The 18,131-nt window shown below is 32.8% G+C and overlaps 1 protein-coding gene across 1 annotated transcript; it reads left to right on the forward strand.

The window, feature by feature from the left end:
• The first annotated feature begins 928 nt into the window (after nucleotides 1-928).
• LOC110961019 (E3 ubiquitin-protein ligase MARCHF5-like) lies at nucleotides 929-17,757 on the forward strand. Its single transcript, XM_022208465.2, has 7 exons — nucleotides 929-1,038; nucleotides 3,250-3,331; nucleotides 4,531-4,733; nucleotides 6,660-6,790; nucleotides 14,221-14,392; nucleotides 15,204-15,370; nucleotides 15,458-17,757. The coding sequence occupies exons 2-7, from the start codon at nucleotides 3,309-3,311 to the stop codon at nucleotides 15,617-15,619; spliced, it is 858 nt and encodes a 285-aa protein (XP_022064157.1). The 5' UTR covers nucleotides 929-1,038; nucleotides 3,250-3,308; the 3' UTR covers nucleotides 15,620-17,757.
• Nucleotides 17,758-18,131: the final 374 nt, after the last annotated feature.

The following is an 18,131-nucleotide window of genomic DNA, read 5'->3' on the forward strand; positions in this document are numbered from 1 at the left end:
TCAAATGGTAATAAATTGGCACTAGGATGTTGTCATTAATCAAAAAGGTGGGTTTGAATCGTAATACATTGTTAATAAAGCATTTTAATAATGAAGTCTGCACTTTTAAATGTTATTAGATCATTAATAAAGACTTGTAGTCACCACATCTGCAAGTATAAATGTTACTATATTAGTAATACATGTCTTAATTGCCAAGTCTGCAGGTTTAAATGTTGACATGTAAATGTCATTAAAAATCTTCAACTATGAATGTTAATAATTTATATATAAATAGTTTAGTCTCCAATTCTTCTGGTGTAAAGGTTAAAATGTTATTATTGAAGAGTTTTATTCACCAAAAATGCAGTCATACATGTTAAGATGTTATTATTTAATTGTTTAGTTAGTTATCACGTTATTAAAAAGAGATATCATCATGAAGTATGCGTGCTGAAACATTAATCTGCTATTTATCAGTCATTTTGTCGACAAGTCTGCATGATTTAACGTCAATAAGTCATTGACTATGAGATTAAATTGGGAATTCTGCAGTTTTAAATATAATAAAACATTATTTAAACCATTTACTGATCTAATATGGATATATAAAAGTTGATAATTCGCTAGTAAAGGATTTTATTCTCCAATTCTGCAGTTTTTAATCAACCAATCAATCAAACTTTATTTACGGGGCAGTATATAAGAAAAAACAAAGCAAATATTGCTCAAAGTGCTTTAAAAGTGACTGAAAAACACATCATGAAGACAGATTAGATACTAAAGCACACAAAACAACTGAATAAGGCAACAATAATGCAAACATTCCTCAATAGAAAGTAAAAATGTCTAGAAAATGAGGAATTTTTCGATTTTTTACTCAAACACCGTGAAGGCACCACATGCTATCACAATTTTCGACCAATCAGAAAGCACCTAAAAGATAGACTGGGCGGGGCTTGACCTGTCTATGGTTCAGAGAGTCAACAGAAGCCAAAGAGTGAAAATCAGTGGAGAACTACGGAGGATTTTAACCGTAAAAACACTATTTATCCTCAGGTAGGCGGTGTTTTTATATCAGTACTACTTAGATATCAATGTTTTACAGACTGACCCTCACCGAGATCAGCTGTATTGTCTGTTAACTGAGCTTAGCTGCCGTTTGTAGCCCGCTATGAACTGAACTAGCTAAAGTTGTGTTAGCCGCCGAGCTAACCACCGGCTAATCTGACAGAAGCTGAACTTTTACTGATTAAAAACAACTTTTAGAAACACCGACAGCTGCTCAAAATGTGTGTCTTCAATCCTTACAAATTCATCTAGTGATAGTTGAAACAAACGTAACGTTTACTGAAGGATAAAACAGATTTTTAAGTCGTTTCTTAAGTTTCTCGGTTTCAAAACAAAGGTGGCGGCCTGCTGCCAAAAAGTGCTTATTAATGCCCCAAAGTCCAGGTTATGAACGCGTGCAAATACTTCAATCTGGGTCAAATACTCAGAAATACAAGTACACACAACCTTACATCTGTGATGACAGCGAACGTAAGTATTTACACTTTCTAATAATGATGTTTTAGGTGAGTTCACATATTTATTTTTATGTTTTTGGGTCAGTTTTCAGGTTAGATTTACCACTTAAGGTGAGTTTGCTTTATGATTTAACGTTTTTAGGTGATTTTCTTGTTAAATTTTATAATTTTAGGTGAGTTTTCATGTTTATTTTCGTGTTTATGGGTGAATTCTTAATCTAGTTTGTTGTTTATAGGTGCACTCTCATGTAAATTTGATGGTTTTAGTGAGTTCACATATTTATTTCTATATTTTAAAGTGAGTTTTAATGCCAGTTTGTTGTTTTTAGATATGTATTTTATGTTAATTTTATTTTCTAGATGAGTTCACAAATGTATATTTATGTTTTTAGTTTAGTTGTGCTAATTTTATGTTTTTCGGTGAATTTCCAGGTTATTTTCCGTATTTTTTGGTTAGTTTTCATGGTAATTTTATGTTTTTAGGTGAATTTTCAGGTCATTTTATATTTTTAGGTTAGTTTTCATGTAAATTTTATTTTTATAGGGGTATTTTATTTGTATGCGTTTGGGGCATTTTCATTTTCTCTTTCTAAGCAGTTTCTTTTTTTAACAAAAGGATTGTTTCTATCAGTTTCAGTTTGTACTTTTGTTTCTGCTGCGTCACATTTGGCTGCTGACTTTGGAATTTGTTTGTGGATAAATTTAGTGTTGCTGCTTTGGTTTTACTGCTTCTATATTCAGAAACGGACGCTGGTTTTCTGCAGACGGCGAGGACGATTAGTGAAGAACAAATCAGAGGCAGCTGGACTGTTGTATTTTTACGCCACGTTCTACTTCTTTGATGTGATTCTCTCTTTTTAACGAATTAGATGTGAAAGTTTTCTTTAAGAGACGTTAAAAGAGACGTTCAGTTTGTTCCGGAAACAAACGCATAATTCTTCATTTCCACGTCTCTGGTTCTTAGAATATGGTTTAGTGATTTAATTTTTATTCACGTGTATATAAGATATCAAATTATGACAAAAATGGTGGAAAAACCTGTTTTATATATCAGAAAATTGTGCTAATAATGTTAATAGGCAATGTTTGTTTTTGAATGTCTAAAAATATTTGTGATGTCAGGAAATTGTTTTTTAAACATCTGAAAAATATTCTTAAAATATTTTAAAATTAGATATAAAGAATTAAAATCCTGATTTTAAGCTTTTTTTCCTGAGAGAACAGCACATCTCATGAAATATGTTTTTTTATTTGATATAATATTAATACTTATTCAATAAATTTGATTATTTGTGACTTTTTTAAAATTTTGATTTATTTTTTCAGACATTTTCTTCTAACATTTTTAGCAATTTTCTGAAATGTCAAACATATTTGTAAAACATTAATGTTTTTGTCCAAACATTTCTTATCAGCATTTTTCTGAAAACATATATAGCAATTTTCACTTTTGATTCATATATATTTGTTATTTTTATTGACACTTTTTGATATTTTAGAAATATACATTTTGCATTTAAAATATTTTATGTTTTGACATTTAATTCACACATTTTTGTGATATTTTAATCGTTTTCTCTGATGTTTTATTTGTATATTTTCAGATTTTTATTCATATTTATGTAAAGAAAAATAACTCGGACACTTTACAGAGGCGGTTTTCAACTCTGTACCTGCTGTTGAACGCTGTTTCTATGAATCAGTGTCTAAACTCTATAAATATCTTTTTATTTCTTCACAGATCTTCCTTCAGTCTGATGGGTTCAACGTCTCCGACATCAGATCTCCATCTTTAGCATCATGGCTGAGGAGACGCCCGAGAAGTAAAACAAACCTGCAGACACAATCTCACTTCACACTTAACGAAACTATAATTAAATATGTGTGTTAGTAGTTCTCAGTTATGTATTTATCCTCCAGTATTAATCATGTTTATTCATTTTACACTCCACTGATTTCCACATCAGTAACGTCTTGCTCATATTTGTCAGATTTAAGATGATATACGTATGGGATTTAAGTATAAAATGAAGGAATGATCTGTTTTTCAGTTATTCTTATGTCCTATTCATTATTTTACCTGCTTTGTGTTCTATTTTATAAAAAATACAATTATTTTCACTGGTTAAAATATATTTAAAGGATAAATTCAGCTCACGTAAAGCAGCTTTGGTGAATGCTCGTGTTCATTTTTATATTTTTAGGTGATTTTTTGTGCCATTTTTTTTTTTTTTAAGTGAGTTCTAGTGTTAGTTTTTATATTTTTAGGTGAGTTCTTAGTTTTAGGTTTTTAGGTTTATTAATTATTAAATGCTAAATGTTAATTAGCATTTTATTAGTATTTTGGGAACATTTTCTATATTTGTTTCTATTTTTTCTGACATTTAAAAATTATCTTTCAAATATTTTCTTAATATTTCATAGAGGTGTTAGTAATATATTTTTTGGACATTTAAAAACAGTTTTGGACATTTAGTTCATTTTTTTCACTTTACATTTGAAAATATTTTTTAGATCACATTTTTTCAGACTTTAAAATTTTGCTTCAGACATTTATTTAATTTTCAGCATTTTAAAACTATTTTTCCAAAATTTAAAAAAAATATTTTTCAGATGTTTTAAAAATGTATTTCAGAATATTATAATAATACTTAAGACCTTGAAATATTTTTCATGTGTTTTATTATTTTCAGACATTTGTAAAATTATATTTCACCCATTTTAATGAGACATTTTATTCAGTTTCAAACACTTGAAAATATATTACAGACATTTAAAAAATCTTTTTCTGACATTATACTATCTTCAGATTGGAGCTCCAGGTTGTTGATTAATTAGTTTTAAATAATGACAAGCCGTCATTGAGTATTAATTTATAACCACCGTATATCTACAGTAGCTACCAGTTTTGTGTTTCTGTGGTGCGTTCAGGCACTGCTGGGTTTGTTTAACCATCATTAAGTATTAATATATAACCACCATATATCTAACTACCGGTTTTGTGTTTCTGTGGTGCGTTCAGGCACTGCTGGGTTTGTTTCGCCACTGAGAGGGACGACCACAGTGCAGAGTGGGTGAGTCCCTGCAGGTGTAAAGGCTGCACCAAGTGGATCCACCAGGCCTGTCTGCAGCGCTGGCTGGACGAGAAGCAGAAAGGAAACAGTGGAGGCTCGGTGAGCTGCCCTCAGTGTGGAACCGAGTACCACATCGTCTTCCCCAAGATGGGTGAGTTAGTGTAGGTAACTGGAACCAGAGGGGTGAGTTAATGTAGTGAACTAGAACCAGAGGGGTGAGTTAATGTAGTTAACTAGAACCAGAGGGGTGAGTTAGTGTAGTTAACTAGAACCAGATGGGTGAGTTAGTGTAGTTAACTAGAACCAGAGGGGTGAGTTAGTGTAGTTAACTAGAACCAGAGGGGTGAGTTAGTGTAGTTAACTAGAACCAGATGGGTGAGTTAGTGTAGTTAACTAGAACCAGAGGGGTGAGTCAGTGTAGTTAACTAGAACTAGATGGGTGAGTTAGTGTACTTAACTAGAACCAGAGGGGTGAGTTAGTGTAGTTAACTAGAACCAGAGGGGTGAGTTAGTGTAGTTAACTCGAACCAGAGGGGTGAGTTAGTGTAGTTAACTCGAACCAGAGGGGTGAGTTAGTGTAGTTAACTCGAACCAGAGGGGTGAGTTAGTGTAGTTAACTAGAACCAGAGGGGTGAGTTAGTGTAGTTAACTAGAACCAGATGAGTGAGTTAATGTAGGTAACTCGAACCAGAGCGGTGAGTTAAAATAGTTAACTAGAACCAGAAGGGTGAGTTAGTGTAGTTAACTAGAACCAGAGGGTGAAATAATGTAGTTAACTCAAACCAGAGGGGTGAGTTAGTGTAGTGAACTAGAACCAGATGGGTGAGTTAGTGTAGTTAACTAGACCCACATAGGTGAGTTAATGTAGTTCACGAGAACCAGAGGGGTGAGTTAGTGTAGTTAACTAGAACCAGAGGGGTGAGTTAATGTAGTTAACTAGAACCAGATGAGTGAGTTAGTGTAGTTAACTAGAACCAGATGGGTGAGTTAATGTAGTTAACTAGAACCAGATGGGTGAGTTAGTGTAGTTAACTAGAACCAGATGGGTGAGTTAATGTAGGTAACTAGAACCAGAGCGGTGAGTTAAAATAGTTAACTAGAACCAGAAGGGTGAGTTAGTGTAGTTAACTAGAACCAGAGGGTGAAATAATGTAGTTAACTCAAACCAGAGGGGTGAGTTAGTGTAGTGAACTAGAATCAGATGGGTGAATTAGTGTAGTTAACTAGACCCACATAGGTGAGTTAATGTAGTTAACTAGAACCAGATGGGTGAGTTAATGTAGTTAACTCGGACCAGATGGGTAGTTAATGTAGGTAACTAAAACCAGAGGGGTGAGTTAGTGCAGTTAACTAGAACCAGATGGGTAGTTAATGTAGTTAACTAGAACCAGAGAGGTGAGTTAATGTAGTTAACTAGAACCAGACGGGTGAGTTGTGACAACATTTTATTATTTTTTTCAGGTATTTTAAAACATTAAAACACATTTTTTTTAGATATTAAACAACCAAAAAGTTTTATTAATTGTTTAAAGTAATTTTCTAAAATTTAAAATATAATTTCCAAAAATTTTTGCAATATTTTTTAGCTATTTAAAATCATAACAATTTATTTTTAGACATTTAGAAAAACGTTTTAAAAAACATCATTTGAAAACCCTAAAATCTATTTTTAGACTTAAAAAAGATAAAATTACGATTCATATTTTTAAATAAATTTTCCTGGTATTATATTTAAAATGTATTTTTCAAGGATTAGATTTGACAAAGATTTTTTGGATATTTTAAAATAAATTTTCTTGTCAAAATCCACATTGTTTGTGAAGCTTAACCAAATGTGATTGTAATGATAACAGTTTTTAATGTCTAATCTACAGATTCGTAGTTTTCTGTAAATAATGTGACCTCTACGACAAATCTAAACAATATAAGTGAGAACTCTGTGAGATTTTTTCAGCCAAGTTGTTGCTCTAAATATTTTCTGGCTAAGATCTCTGTCTGCAGCGGGTCAGACTTGGTAGAATTATCTGAAGTGTTTCTCGTAAGTTTCAGAGGAATGTGTGGTTTTTATCGTCCTCAGGTCCGGTGGTCTACTTCCTGCAGCAGGTAGACCGAGCTCTGTCCAGGATCAGCCCCTTTGCTGCCGTAGGCGTCGTGGTCGGGACGGTTTACTGGTCAGCGGTGACGTACGGAGCCGTGACGGTCATGCAGGTCCGTTTATTTAACGTTAGAACAACATTAGACGTCCTCACAGCTTCCTGTCTACCCGTTCTTCTCTCTACTGTCATTTTGCGTCCTAATGTTGACATTTTGTGTCTCTTTGTGGTCATTTTGAGTTTCTTTTTGATTGTTTTGTATCTTTTTGTGGTTGTTTTGTTTTTCTTTTTGGTTGTTTTGTATCTTTTTGTGCTTGTTTTGTTTTTCTTTTTGGTTGTTTTGTATCTTTTTGTGCTTGTTTTGTTTTTCTTTTTGGTTGTTTTGTATCTTTTTGTTGTTGTTTTGTTTTTCTTTTTGGTTGTTTTGTATCTTTTTGTGCTTGTTTTGTTTTCTTTTGGTTGTTTTGTATCTTTTTGTGCTTGTTTTGTTTTTCTTTTTGGTTGTTTTGTATCTTTTTGTGCTTGTTTTGTTTTTCTTTTTGGTTGTTTTGTATCTTTTTGTTGTTGTTTTGTTTTTCTTTTTGGTTGTTTTGTATCTTTTTGTGCTTGTTTTGTTTTTCTGTTTGGTTGTTTTGTATCTTTTTGTGCTTGTTTTGTTTTTCTTTTGGTTGTTTTGTATCTTTTGTTGTTGTTTTGTTTTTCTTTTTGGTTGTTTTGTATCTTTTTGTGCTTGTTTTGTTTTTCTTTTGGTTGTTTTGTATCTTTTTGTGCTTGTTTTGTTTTTCTTTTTGGTTGTTTTGTATCTTTTTGTTGTTGTTTTGTTTTTCTTTTTGGTTGTTTTGTATCTTTTTGTGCTTGTTTTGTTTTTCTTTTGGTTGTTTTGTATCTTTTTGTGCTTGTTTTGTTTTTCTTTTTGGTTGTTTTGTATCTTTTTGTGCTTGTTTTGTTTTTCTTTTTGGTTGTTTTGTATCTTTTTGTTGTTGTTTTGTTTTTCTTTTTGGTTGTTTTGTATCTTTTTGTGCTTGTTTTGTTTTTCTGTTTGGTTGTTTTGTATCTTTTTGTGCTTGTTTTGTTTTCTTTTTGGTTGTTTTGTATCTTTTTGTTGTTGTTTTGTTTTTCTTTTTGGTTGTTTTGTATCTTTTTGTGTTTGTTTTGTTTTTCTTTTTGGTTGTTTTGAATCTTTTTGTTGTTGTTTCGTGTTTCCTTTTGGTTGTTTTATATCTTTTTGTTATTTTGTGTCTCTTTCTGGCCATTTTGTGTCTCTTTGTGGTTGTTTTGTGTCTCCTAATGCACATTTAGTGTATTTTTTGTCTCATTTTGTGTCCCATTGTTGATATTTTGCCTTTTATTGTAAGTTTTTCCTCTTTGTGGCCATTTTATGTAACTTTTACGACTTTTCGGTGTCATTTTGTATCACTTGAGTGTCACTTTGTGTCCCTTTTTGGTCCGATAGTTTTACTTTAGTGTAATCTTGTGTTTTTGCACCTCATTGTGTCTTTTGTATCATCTTGGGTGTGTTTGTGATCACTTTTGTGTCGTTTTGTGTGTCTTTGGTATAATTTTGTGTTTCTGTGGTCATTTTGGTCATTTTTGCCTTTTTAGTGTCATGTTGTCTCTTTTTAGTGTCATTTTGTTTCTTTTTTGTGTAATTTTGCATCTCTTTGTTGTCATTTTGTGTTATTTTGTGTCTCTATGAACATTTAATGTCTCTTTGTTTACATTTGATGTCTTTTAATGTAAATTGGGGTGTTTGTGGTCATTTTGCTTCTCTGTAGTGGTAATTTTTTACTTTTGTCATTTTGTCTCTTTTTAGTGTTGTTTTGCAGTGCTTTGTGGTCATTTTGTGTCTCTCTGTTTACATTTAGTGTCTTTGTTTACATTTTGTGTGTCTTTGTTTACATTTTGTGTCCCTTTGTTTACATTTTGTGTCTCTCTGTTTACATTTAGTGTCTCTCTGTTTACATTTAGTGTCTTTGTTTACATTTAGCGTCTCTGTGTTTACATTTAGTGCCTCTCTGTTTACATTTAGTGTCTCTTTGTTTACATTTAGTGTCTCTCTGTTTACATTTTGTGTCTCTTTGTTTACATTTAGTGTCTTTCTGTTTACATTTAGTGTCTCTTTGTTTACATTTAGCATCTCTTTGTTTACATTTTGTGTCTCTTTGTTTACATTTAGTGTCTCTTTGTTTACATTTTGTGTCTCTTTGTTTACATTTAGTGCCTCTCTGTTTACATTTAGTGTCTCTTTGTTTACATTTAGTGTCTCTCTGTTTACATTTTGTGTCTCTTTGTTTACATTTAGTGTCTTTCTGTTTACATTTAGTGTCTCTTTGTTTACATTTAGCATCTCTTTGTTTACATTTTGTGTCTCTTTGTTTACATTTAGTGTCTCTTTGTTTACATTTTGTGTCTCTTTGTTTACATTTAGCGTCTCTCTGTTTACATTTAGTGTCTTTCTGTTTACATTTAGTGTCTTTCTGTTTACATTTAGTGTCTCTTTGTTTACATTTAGCGTCTCTTTGTTTACATTTAGTGTCTCTCTGTTTACATTTTGTGTCTCTTTGTTTACATTTAGTGTCTTTCTGTTTACATTTTGTGTCTCTTTGTTTACATTTAGCGTCTCTTTGTTTACATTTAGTGCCTCTCGGTTTACATTTTGTGTCTCTTTGTTTACATTTAGCGTCTCTTTGTTTACATTTAGTGCCTCTCTGTTTACATTTTGTGTCTCTTTGTTTACATTTAGTGTCTTTCTGTTTACATTTAGTGTCTCTTTGTTTACATTTAGCGTTTCTCTGTTTACATTTCGTGTCTCTTTGTTTACATTTTGTGTCTCTTTGTTTACATTTAGCGTCTCTTTGTTTACATTTAGTGTCTCTCTGTTTACATTTTGTCTCTTTGTTTACATTTAGTGTCTCTCTGTTTACATTTTGTGTCTCTTTGTTTACATTTAGTATCTTTCTGTTTACATTTAGTGTCTTTCTGTTTACATTTAGTGTCTCTTTGTTTACATTTAGCGTCTCTTTGTTTACATTTAGTGTCTCTCTGTTTACATTTTGTGTCTCTTTGTTTACATTTTGTGTCTCTTTGTTTACATTTAGTGTCTCTTTGTTTACATTTAGTGTCTCTTTGTTTACATTTAGCGTCTCTCTGTTTACATTTTGTGTCTCTTTGTTTACATTTAGCGTCTTTCTGTTTACATTTAGCGTCTCTCTGTTTACATTTAGTGTCTCTTTGTTTACATTTTGTGTCTCTTTGTTTACATTTAGCGTCTCTTTGTTTACATTTAGTGTCTCTTTGTTTACATTTAGCGTCTCTTTGTTTACATTTAGTGCCTCTCTGTTTACATTTTGTGTCTCTTTGTTTACATTTAGTGTCTTTCTGTTTACATTTAGCGTCTCTTTGTTTACATTTAGTGTCTCTTTGTTTACATTTAGCGTCTCTCTGTTTACATTTAGTGTCTCTTTGTTTACATTTAGTGTCTCTTTGTTTACATTTAGCGTCTCTCTGTTTACATTTTGTGTCTCTTTGTTTACATTTAGTGTCTTTCTGTTTACATTTAGTGTCTTTCTGTTTACATTTAGTGTCTTTCTGTTTACATTTAGCATCTCTTTGTTTACATTTAGCATCTCTTTGTTTACATTTAGTGTCTCTCTGTTTACATTTTGTGTCTCTTTGTTTACATTTAGTGTCTTTCTGTTTACATTTAGTGTCTCTTTGTTTACATTTAGCGTCTCTTTGTTTACATTTAGTGCCTCTCTGTTTACATTTTGTGTCTCTTTGTTTACATTTAGTGTCTTTCTGTTTACATTTAGTGTCTCTTTGTTTACATTTAGTGTCTCTTTGTTTACATTTAGTGTCTTTCTGTTTACATTTAGTGTCTCTTTGTTTACATTTAGCGTCTCTTTGTTTACATTTAGTGCCTCTCTGTTTACATTTTGTGTCTCTTTGTTTACATTTAGTGTCTTTCTGTTTACATTTAGCGTCTCTCTGTTTACATTTAGTGTCTCTTTGTTTACATTTAGTGTCTTTCTGTTTACATTTAGTGTCTCTTTGTTTACATTTAGCGTCTCTTTGTTTACATTTAGTGCCTCTCTGTTTACATTTTGTGTCTCTTTGTTTACATTTAGTGTCTTTCTGTTTACATTTAGCGTCTCTCTGTTTACATTTAGTGTCTCTTTGTTTACATTTAGTGTCTCTCTGTTTACATTTAGTGTCTTTCTGTTTACATTTAGTGTCTTTCTGTTTACATTTAGTGTCTCTTTGTTTACATTTAGTGTCTTTCTGTTTACATTTAGTGTCTCTTTGTTTACATTTAGTGTCTCTTTGTTTACATTTAGTGTCTCTTTGTTTACATTTAGTGTCTTTCTGTTTACATTTAGCGTCTCTTTGTTTACATTTAGTGTCTTTCTGTTTACATTTAGTGTCTTTCTGTTTACATTTAGTGTCTCTTTGTTTACATTTAGTGTCTCTTTGTTTACATTTTGTGTCTTTCTGTTTACATTTAGTGTCTCTTTGTTTACATTTAGCGTCTCTCTGTTTACATTTAGTGTCTCTTTGTTTACATTTAGTGTCTTTCTGTTTACATTTAGTGTCTCTTTGTTTACATTTAGTGTCTCTTTGTTTACATTTTGTGTCTTTCTGTTTACATTTAGTGTCTCTTTGTTTACATTTAGTGTCTTTCTGTTTACATTTAGCGTCTCTTTGTTTACATTTAGTGTCTCTTTGTTTACATTTAGTGTCTTTCTGTTTACATTTAGTGTCTTTCTGTTTACATTTAGTGTCTCTTTGTTTACATTTAGTGTCTCTTTGTTTACATTTTGTGTCTTTCTGTTTACATTTAGTGTCTCTTTGTTTACATTTAGCGTCTCTCTGTTTACATTTAGTCTCTTTGTTTACATTTAGTGTCTCTCTGTTTACATTTAGTGTCTTTCTGTTTACATTTAGTGTCTCTTTGTTTACATTTAGTGTCTTTCTGTTTACATTTAGTGTCTCTTTGTTTACATTTAGTGTCTCTTTGTTTACATTTTGTGTCTTTCTGTTTACATTTAGTGTCTCTTTGTTTACATTTAGTGTCTTTCTGTTTACATTTAGTGTCTCTTTGTTTACATTTAGTGTCTCTTTGTTTACATTTTGTGTCTTTCTGTTTACATTTAGTGTCTCTTTGTTTACATTTAGTGTCTTTCTGTTTACATTTAGCGTCTCTCTGTTTACATTTAGTGTCTTTCTGTTTACATTTAGTGTCTCTTTGTTTACATTTAGTGTCTTTCTGTTTACATTTAGCGTCTCTCTGTTTACATTTAGTGTCTTTCTGTTTACATTTAGTGTCTCTTTGTTTACATTTAGTGTCTTTCTGTTTACATTTAGCGTCTCTTTGTTTACATTTTGTGTCTCTTTGTTTACATTTTGTGTCTCTTTGTTTACATTTAGTGTCTTTCTGTTTACATTTAGCGTCTCTCTGTTTACATTTAGTGTCTCTTTGTTTACATTTAGTGTCTTTCTGTTTACATTTAGCGTCTCTTTGTTTACATTTTGTGTCTCTTTGTTTACATTTTGTGTCTCTTTGTTTACATTTAGTGTCTTTCTGTTTACATTTAGCGTCTCTCTGTTTACATTTAGTGTCTCTTTGTTTACATTTAGTGTCTTTCTGTTTACATTTAGCGTCTCTTTGTTTACATTTAGTGTCTTTCTGTTTACATTTAGTGTCTCTTTGTTTACATTTAGCGTCTTTCTGTTTACATTTAGCGTCTCTCTGTTTACATTTAGTGTCTTTCTGTTTACATTTAGTGTCTCTTTGTTTACATTTAGTGTCTTTCTGTTTACATTTAGCGTCTCTTTGTTTACATTTAGTGTCTTTCTGTTTACATTTAGCGTCTCTCTGTTTACATTTAGCGTCTCTTTGTTTACATTTTGTGTCTCTTTGTTTACATTTTGTGTCTCTTTGTTTACATTTAGTGTCTTTCTGTTTACATTTAGCGTCTCTCTGTTTACATTTAGTGTCTCTTTGTTTACATTTTGTGTCTCTTTGTTTACATTTAGTGTCTTTCTGTTTACATTTAGTGTCTCTTTGTTTACATTTAGCGTCTCTTTGTTTACATTTTGTGTCTCTTTGTTTACATTTAGTGTCTTTCTGTTTACATTTAGCGTCTCTTTGTTTACATTTTGTGTCTCTTTGTTTACATTTAGCGTCTCTTTGTTTACATTTAGTGTCTCTTTGTTTACATTTAGCGTCTCTTTGTTTACATTTAGTGTCTCTTTGTTTACATTTTGTGTCTCTTTGTTTACATTTAGTGTCTTTCTGTTTACATTTAGTGTCTCTTTGTTTACATTTAGCGTCTCTCTGTTTACATTTTGTGTCTCTTTGTTTACATTTAGTGTCTTTCTGTTTACATTTAGCGTCTTTCTGTTTACATTTAGTGTCTTTCTGTTTACATTTAGCGTCTCTCTGTTTACATTTAGTGTCTTTCTGTTTACATTTAGCGTCTCTCTGTTTACATTTAGTGTCTCTTTGTTTACATTTAGTGTCTTTCTGTTTACATTTAGCGTCTCTTTGTTTACATTTTGTGTCTCTTTGTTTACATTTTGTGTCTCTTTGTTTACATTTAGTGTCTTTCTGTTTACATTTAGCGTCTCTCTGTTTACATTTAGTGTCTCTTTGTTTACATTTAGTGTCTTTCTGTTTACATTTAGCGTCTCTTTGTTTACATTTAGTGTCTTTCTGTTTACATTTAGTGTCTCTTTGTTTACATTTAGCGTCTTTCTGTTTACATTTAGCGTCTCTCTGTTTACATTTAGTGTCTTTCTGTTTACATTTAGTGTCTCTTTGTTTACATTTAGTGTCTTTCTGTTTACATTTAGCGTCTCTTTGTTTACATTTTGTGTCTCTTTGTTTACATTTTGTGTCTCTTTGTTTACATTTAGTGTCTTTCTGTTTACATTTAGCGTCTCTCTGTTTACATTTAGTGTCTCTTTGTTTACATTTTGTGTCTCTTTGTTTACATTTAGTGTCTTTCTGTTTACATTTAGTGTCTCTTTGTTTACATTTAGCGTCTCTTTGTTTACATTTTGTGTCTCTTTGTTTACATTTAGTGTCTTTCTGTTTACATTTAGCGTCTCTTTGTTTACATTTTGTGTCTCTTTGTTTACATTTAGCTTCTCTTTGTTTACATTTAGTGTCTCTTTGTTTACATTTAGCGTCTCTTTGTTTACATTTAGTGTCTCTTTGTTTACATTTTGTGTCTCTTTGTTTACATTTAGTGTCTTTCTGTTTACATTTAGTGTCTCTTTGTTTACATTTAGCGTCTCTCTGTTTACATTTTGTGTCTCTTTGTTTACATTTAGTGTCTTTCTGTTTACATTTAGCGTCTTTCTGTTTACATTTAGTGTCTTTCTGTTTACATTTAGCGTCTCTCTGTTTACATTTAGTGTCTCTTTGTTTACATTTTGTGTCTTTCTGTTTACATTTAGCGTCTCTCTGTTTACATTTAGTGTCTTTCAGTGTGAGTTGTGGTGTTTGTGGTCATTCTGTGTCACGTTTGGGGCTTGCAGGTGGTGGGACATAAGAAGGGGCTGTACGTGATGGAGCGAGCCGACCCTCTGTTCCTCCTCATGGGTCTGCCCACCATCCCGGTGCTTCTGGTTCTGGGGAAGATGATCCGCTGGGAGGACTACCTGGTCCGGCTGTGGCACAGATACTCGTACAAACGAAAGCTTCCGCCAGGTCAACACACACTTTTTGTCTTTTAGGATACATTTTTTCTGTTTGTGGTCATTTTGTGGAACTTTTGGGCCTTCTTTGTTTCATTTTGTGTCTTTGTGGTGTAATTTTGCATCCCATTGTGGACATTTTTTGTCTCTTTGTGATTGTTTTGTGGTTATTTTTTGTTAATGTCATTTTGTCTAGTTGTTGTAGTTTTGTGGACTTTTAGTCTCATTTGGGTTTCATCTTGTGTCTTTGTGGTCATTTTGTGTGTCCTAATGCTCATTTAGTGCCATTTTGTGTCCCATTGTTGACATTTAGTGTCTTTTAGTGCAGATTTTTCTGTTTGTGGTGATTTTGTTGAACTTTTTCCTGTCATTTTTGTCCCTTTGTGGACATTTTGCTCTCTCTTTGTGGACTTTGTAGTAGAATTTTGTCTCTTTGTTGTCATTGTGTGTCACTTGGGTGTGATTTTGTGTCACTTTGTGGTCAGTTTAGTGTTATTTTGTGTCTTTTTGGTGTCATTTTCAGTTATTTTGTACATTTTATGTCTCTTTTGTCAGTCTCTGGGGTGGTTTCATGTCTCTTGTCATCATGTTGTGTCTCTTTTGTCCCATTTTGACCTGATTTTTGTCGTCGATAATAAATTACCAAAGATCACTATTTATTCTAACATTATAACTGATCATTGTGTCGGCTGTTGAGGAAAACTGAGAACTTAAATTACTCCTAATTTTCATGTAAATAAAGTCACTGAATGTGGAACAGGTATTTTAGATTTAATATAACCGTCTGCTGTTAACGTTCATTAAACTGGAGTGTTTTCTACCAGGCAGCAGCCGCTACCTTCCCCGGGTCCCGGTAGAAGGACCCCACTCTGGAGATCATCGGCCGGTGTCCAGGACTCTGTGTGGAGCTTTAATCTTTCCCTCCATCGCCAGCGTGGTGGGGCGGCTGCTGTTCAGAAAGACGTCCTCCAGCCTGCAGAGAACCGTCCTGGTGGGTGTTTGACTGAGAGGAGCTGGACTTCATTAAATCTGTAAATAAAACAGAGCATTAAACCGTTCTGTCCTCGTCCCCCTGCAGGGCGGCATCGCGTTCGTTCTGATCAAAGGCGTGCTGAAGGTTTACTTCAAGCAGCAGCAGTACGTCAGTCAGGCCAACAGACAGATCCTAAACTACCCGGAGAGGAGCGGCGGCGGACAAACGGACGGCAGCGACGACACCGAGGACAGCGGCAACGAGTGACCGTCAGTTAGAAAGAAAAAACGGGAACCTGCAGGGAAATAAGTGAAGCTGAAACTCTGAGAGCTGAAGAGAAGCTGCAGGACGACCTGAAACCTGAGGAGCAGCACTAGAAGGTAGAAACACTGGAGCTCCTGCAGCCTGAAACTCTTCAAACACCAGCTGATGCCTTACATTTGAATTCAGCCCAAAAACCACTGAATTCTCCTCATTTAGACACAAACTGAAGCTTTTCCTCAGAAAACAGCCGAGTCTGGAGCTGAACGCCGTCTTTCCATAAAAAATGTTCAAACTTTCTCTTTTCTCTCACGTTGAAGTCCAGTCTTTCTGTTTTCATTCATTTTCACACAACTTCAGGTCGTTTTTCACTAATTATTGAAACAAGAAAATCCAGACGCAAAACAAAAACACACATAATAAGGAAATGAGACAAAACACGACTCAGAACGTCACAAACCAGAAAGACGAGACGCAAAGCAGAGAAAGGGAGACGCAGAATGATGAAAACGACAACCAAAACGAGAAAAAAATGCACAGAAGCAACACAAATCTGATGCAAAATGACAGAAGGGAGATGAGAAATGACCAAGATGAGCAACACAAAATAGAAACAAAGCAATAAAAAAACCACACAAAACAAGGAACAAAGAAAAAATGAGGTGTGTAGCCCTACCAAAGTGACCCCTGAGGAAAAAAACGTTCCAAAGACGAATGAAACGACACAAAACTGTTGAAAAAATGACAAAAGGGGCACAAAAATGACAAAGATAAGCATAAAATATCAAAAACACAAACAAAACTCAAAAAACAAGACAGAAAATGACAAAAACTGACTCCAGATCAATTTTCCGTCCATCCAGGAGTCACAATCTGATGAATAAATCTGTTTTTAGTTCATTTTTTCTGCCACAAATAGACAAAAACTGTCCCAAAGACGCACAAAATGATCCAAACGGACTAAATCCAGACACAAAGCAGAAAAAACAAAAGACAAAATTTCACAAGAAAGACGAGACACAAAAGAGGAAAAGGGAAACGCAGAAAAAATGACAAACAAAATGACAAAAAACAACACAGATCTGATGCAAAATGACAGAAGAGACGAAAAATGACAAAGATGAGCAGAAAACAACAAAAACGAGACACAAAATGCCGAAATCTAGACACAAATTATAAAGAAAGAGGCACAGAACAACACAAATGAGATATGAAACAGAAAAAGAGACGCAAAATGACAAAAGCGACAGACAAAATGACGACAATGAGAGAAAAAAATGTCTTAAAAACACAAAATGACACAAATCTGATGCAAAATTACAGAATGGAGAAAAAAATGATAAATACGAACAGAAAACAACAAAAGATGGACAAAAAACAAGACAAAAAGAAACAAAACATGGAAAAGAGAGATGCAACGTGACAAAAACGACACAAAACTGACGTGAAATGACAGAAGGGAGACAAAAAATGACAAAGATGAGGACAAAACAACAAAAACCAGACTGAAAATAAATCAAAACGAGACACAAAATGCCAAAATCTGGACTCAAAGCATAAAAAAGGAGACAGAATGAGAAAGACGAGACAAAAAACAGACAGAGACAGACCCAAAATGACAAAAACAACAAACAGAATGACCAAAACAACACAAAACGGACATAATAGGACAAAAGGGAGACAGAAAAAGGACAAATATGAGGGAAAATGACTAAAACAAGTTTCATTTCCATCCTGTTTCTCCTAAAAAACGTCTGAATTTAAAGTTTCTGCCTCAGAATTGAAGAGAAACACCAACAAAGAAATCTGCTTTTTGTCACTAAAATGTTTAAAATTAAGGTTTGAGTTCAGATTAAAGCAAAACAATAAGCGGAGACGATCGTTGAGTTTAATTTTTAAATCTGAATTCTCTGAAGTAATGTTTAGAATCGACGCTAAAAACTTCCAGATTTTGTGATTGATTTTTTTATTTGTGCTCATCTGAAGCCAAACTCTGGTTTATGGAGGATTTTAGGGGAAAATGTTGTTTGATGAATTTAATAAAGGAAAGTTTTTATTTCTGGGATCCAGCTGCAGTAAATGTTTGTTTAAAGGATCTAATTTATTCTGTGATGATTTGTTAAATAAAGATCTTTAGAAACCACCGTCTGCTGCTTTTACTACAAATTTAACAGTTATGGGATTATTCTGGATGATAATTTTTATTTCAATCACGCTGAAAACAAATAATTATTCATGTAAATATTTTTGGAAAACTGCAGAAAACTTCGACTTTTTCCTCAGATACGATGCGCTGTTGGAAGTTTTATTGGAAATATATCAGTGAATTTTTTTTTAATTATAAAAGAAGGAAATTTATTTGAGTGATTTTAAAAAAGTAAATAATGCATCACTGAAAGTAATTAAATACAGAATAAAATGCAAAAATAAATACTTAAAGCAACAGTTGTAGACAGAAGTAAAACAATACAATTCTAGAAATAAATGAACGAAAAATAAATATAAATAATCCATGAAA

Source organism: Acanthochromis polyacanthus, chromosome 18 (assembly GCF_021347895.1).
Source record: "Acanthochromis polyacanthus isolate Apoly-LR-REF ecotype Palm Island chromosome 18, KAUST_Apoly_ChrSc, whole genome shotgun sequence".
NCBI lineage: Eukaryota > Metazoa > Chordata > Actinopteri > Pomacentridae > Acanthochromis > Acanthochromis polyacanthus.

What these genes read in the sequence shown, in the direction of transcription:
- LOC110961019 (XM_022208465.2), top strand. Translation starts at nt 3,309, where the DNA reads ATGGCTGAGGAGACGCCCGAGAA. An exon ending in CATCGTCTTCCCCAAGATGG is followed by an intron (nt 4,734 to 6,659) that starts GTGAGTTAGTGT and finishes TATCGTCCTCAG; the next exon opens with GTCCGGTGGTCTACTTCCTG. An exon ending in GAGCCGTGACGGTCATGCAG is followed by an intron (nt 6,791 to 14,220) that starts GTCCGTTTATTT and finishes TGGGGCTTGCAG; the next exon opens with GTGGTGGGACATAAGAAGGG.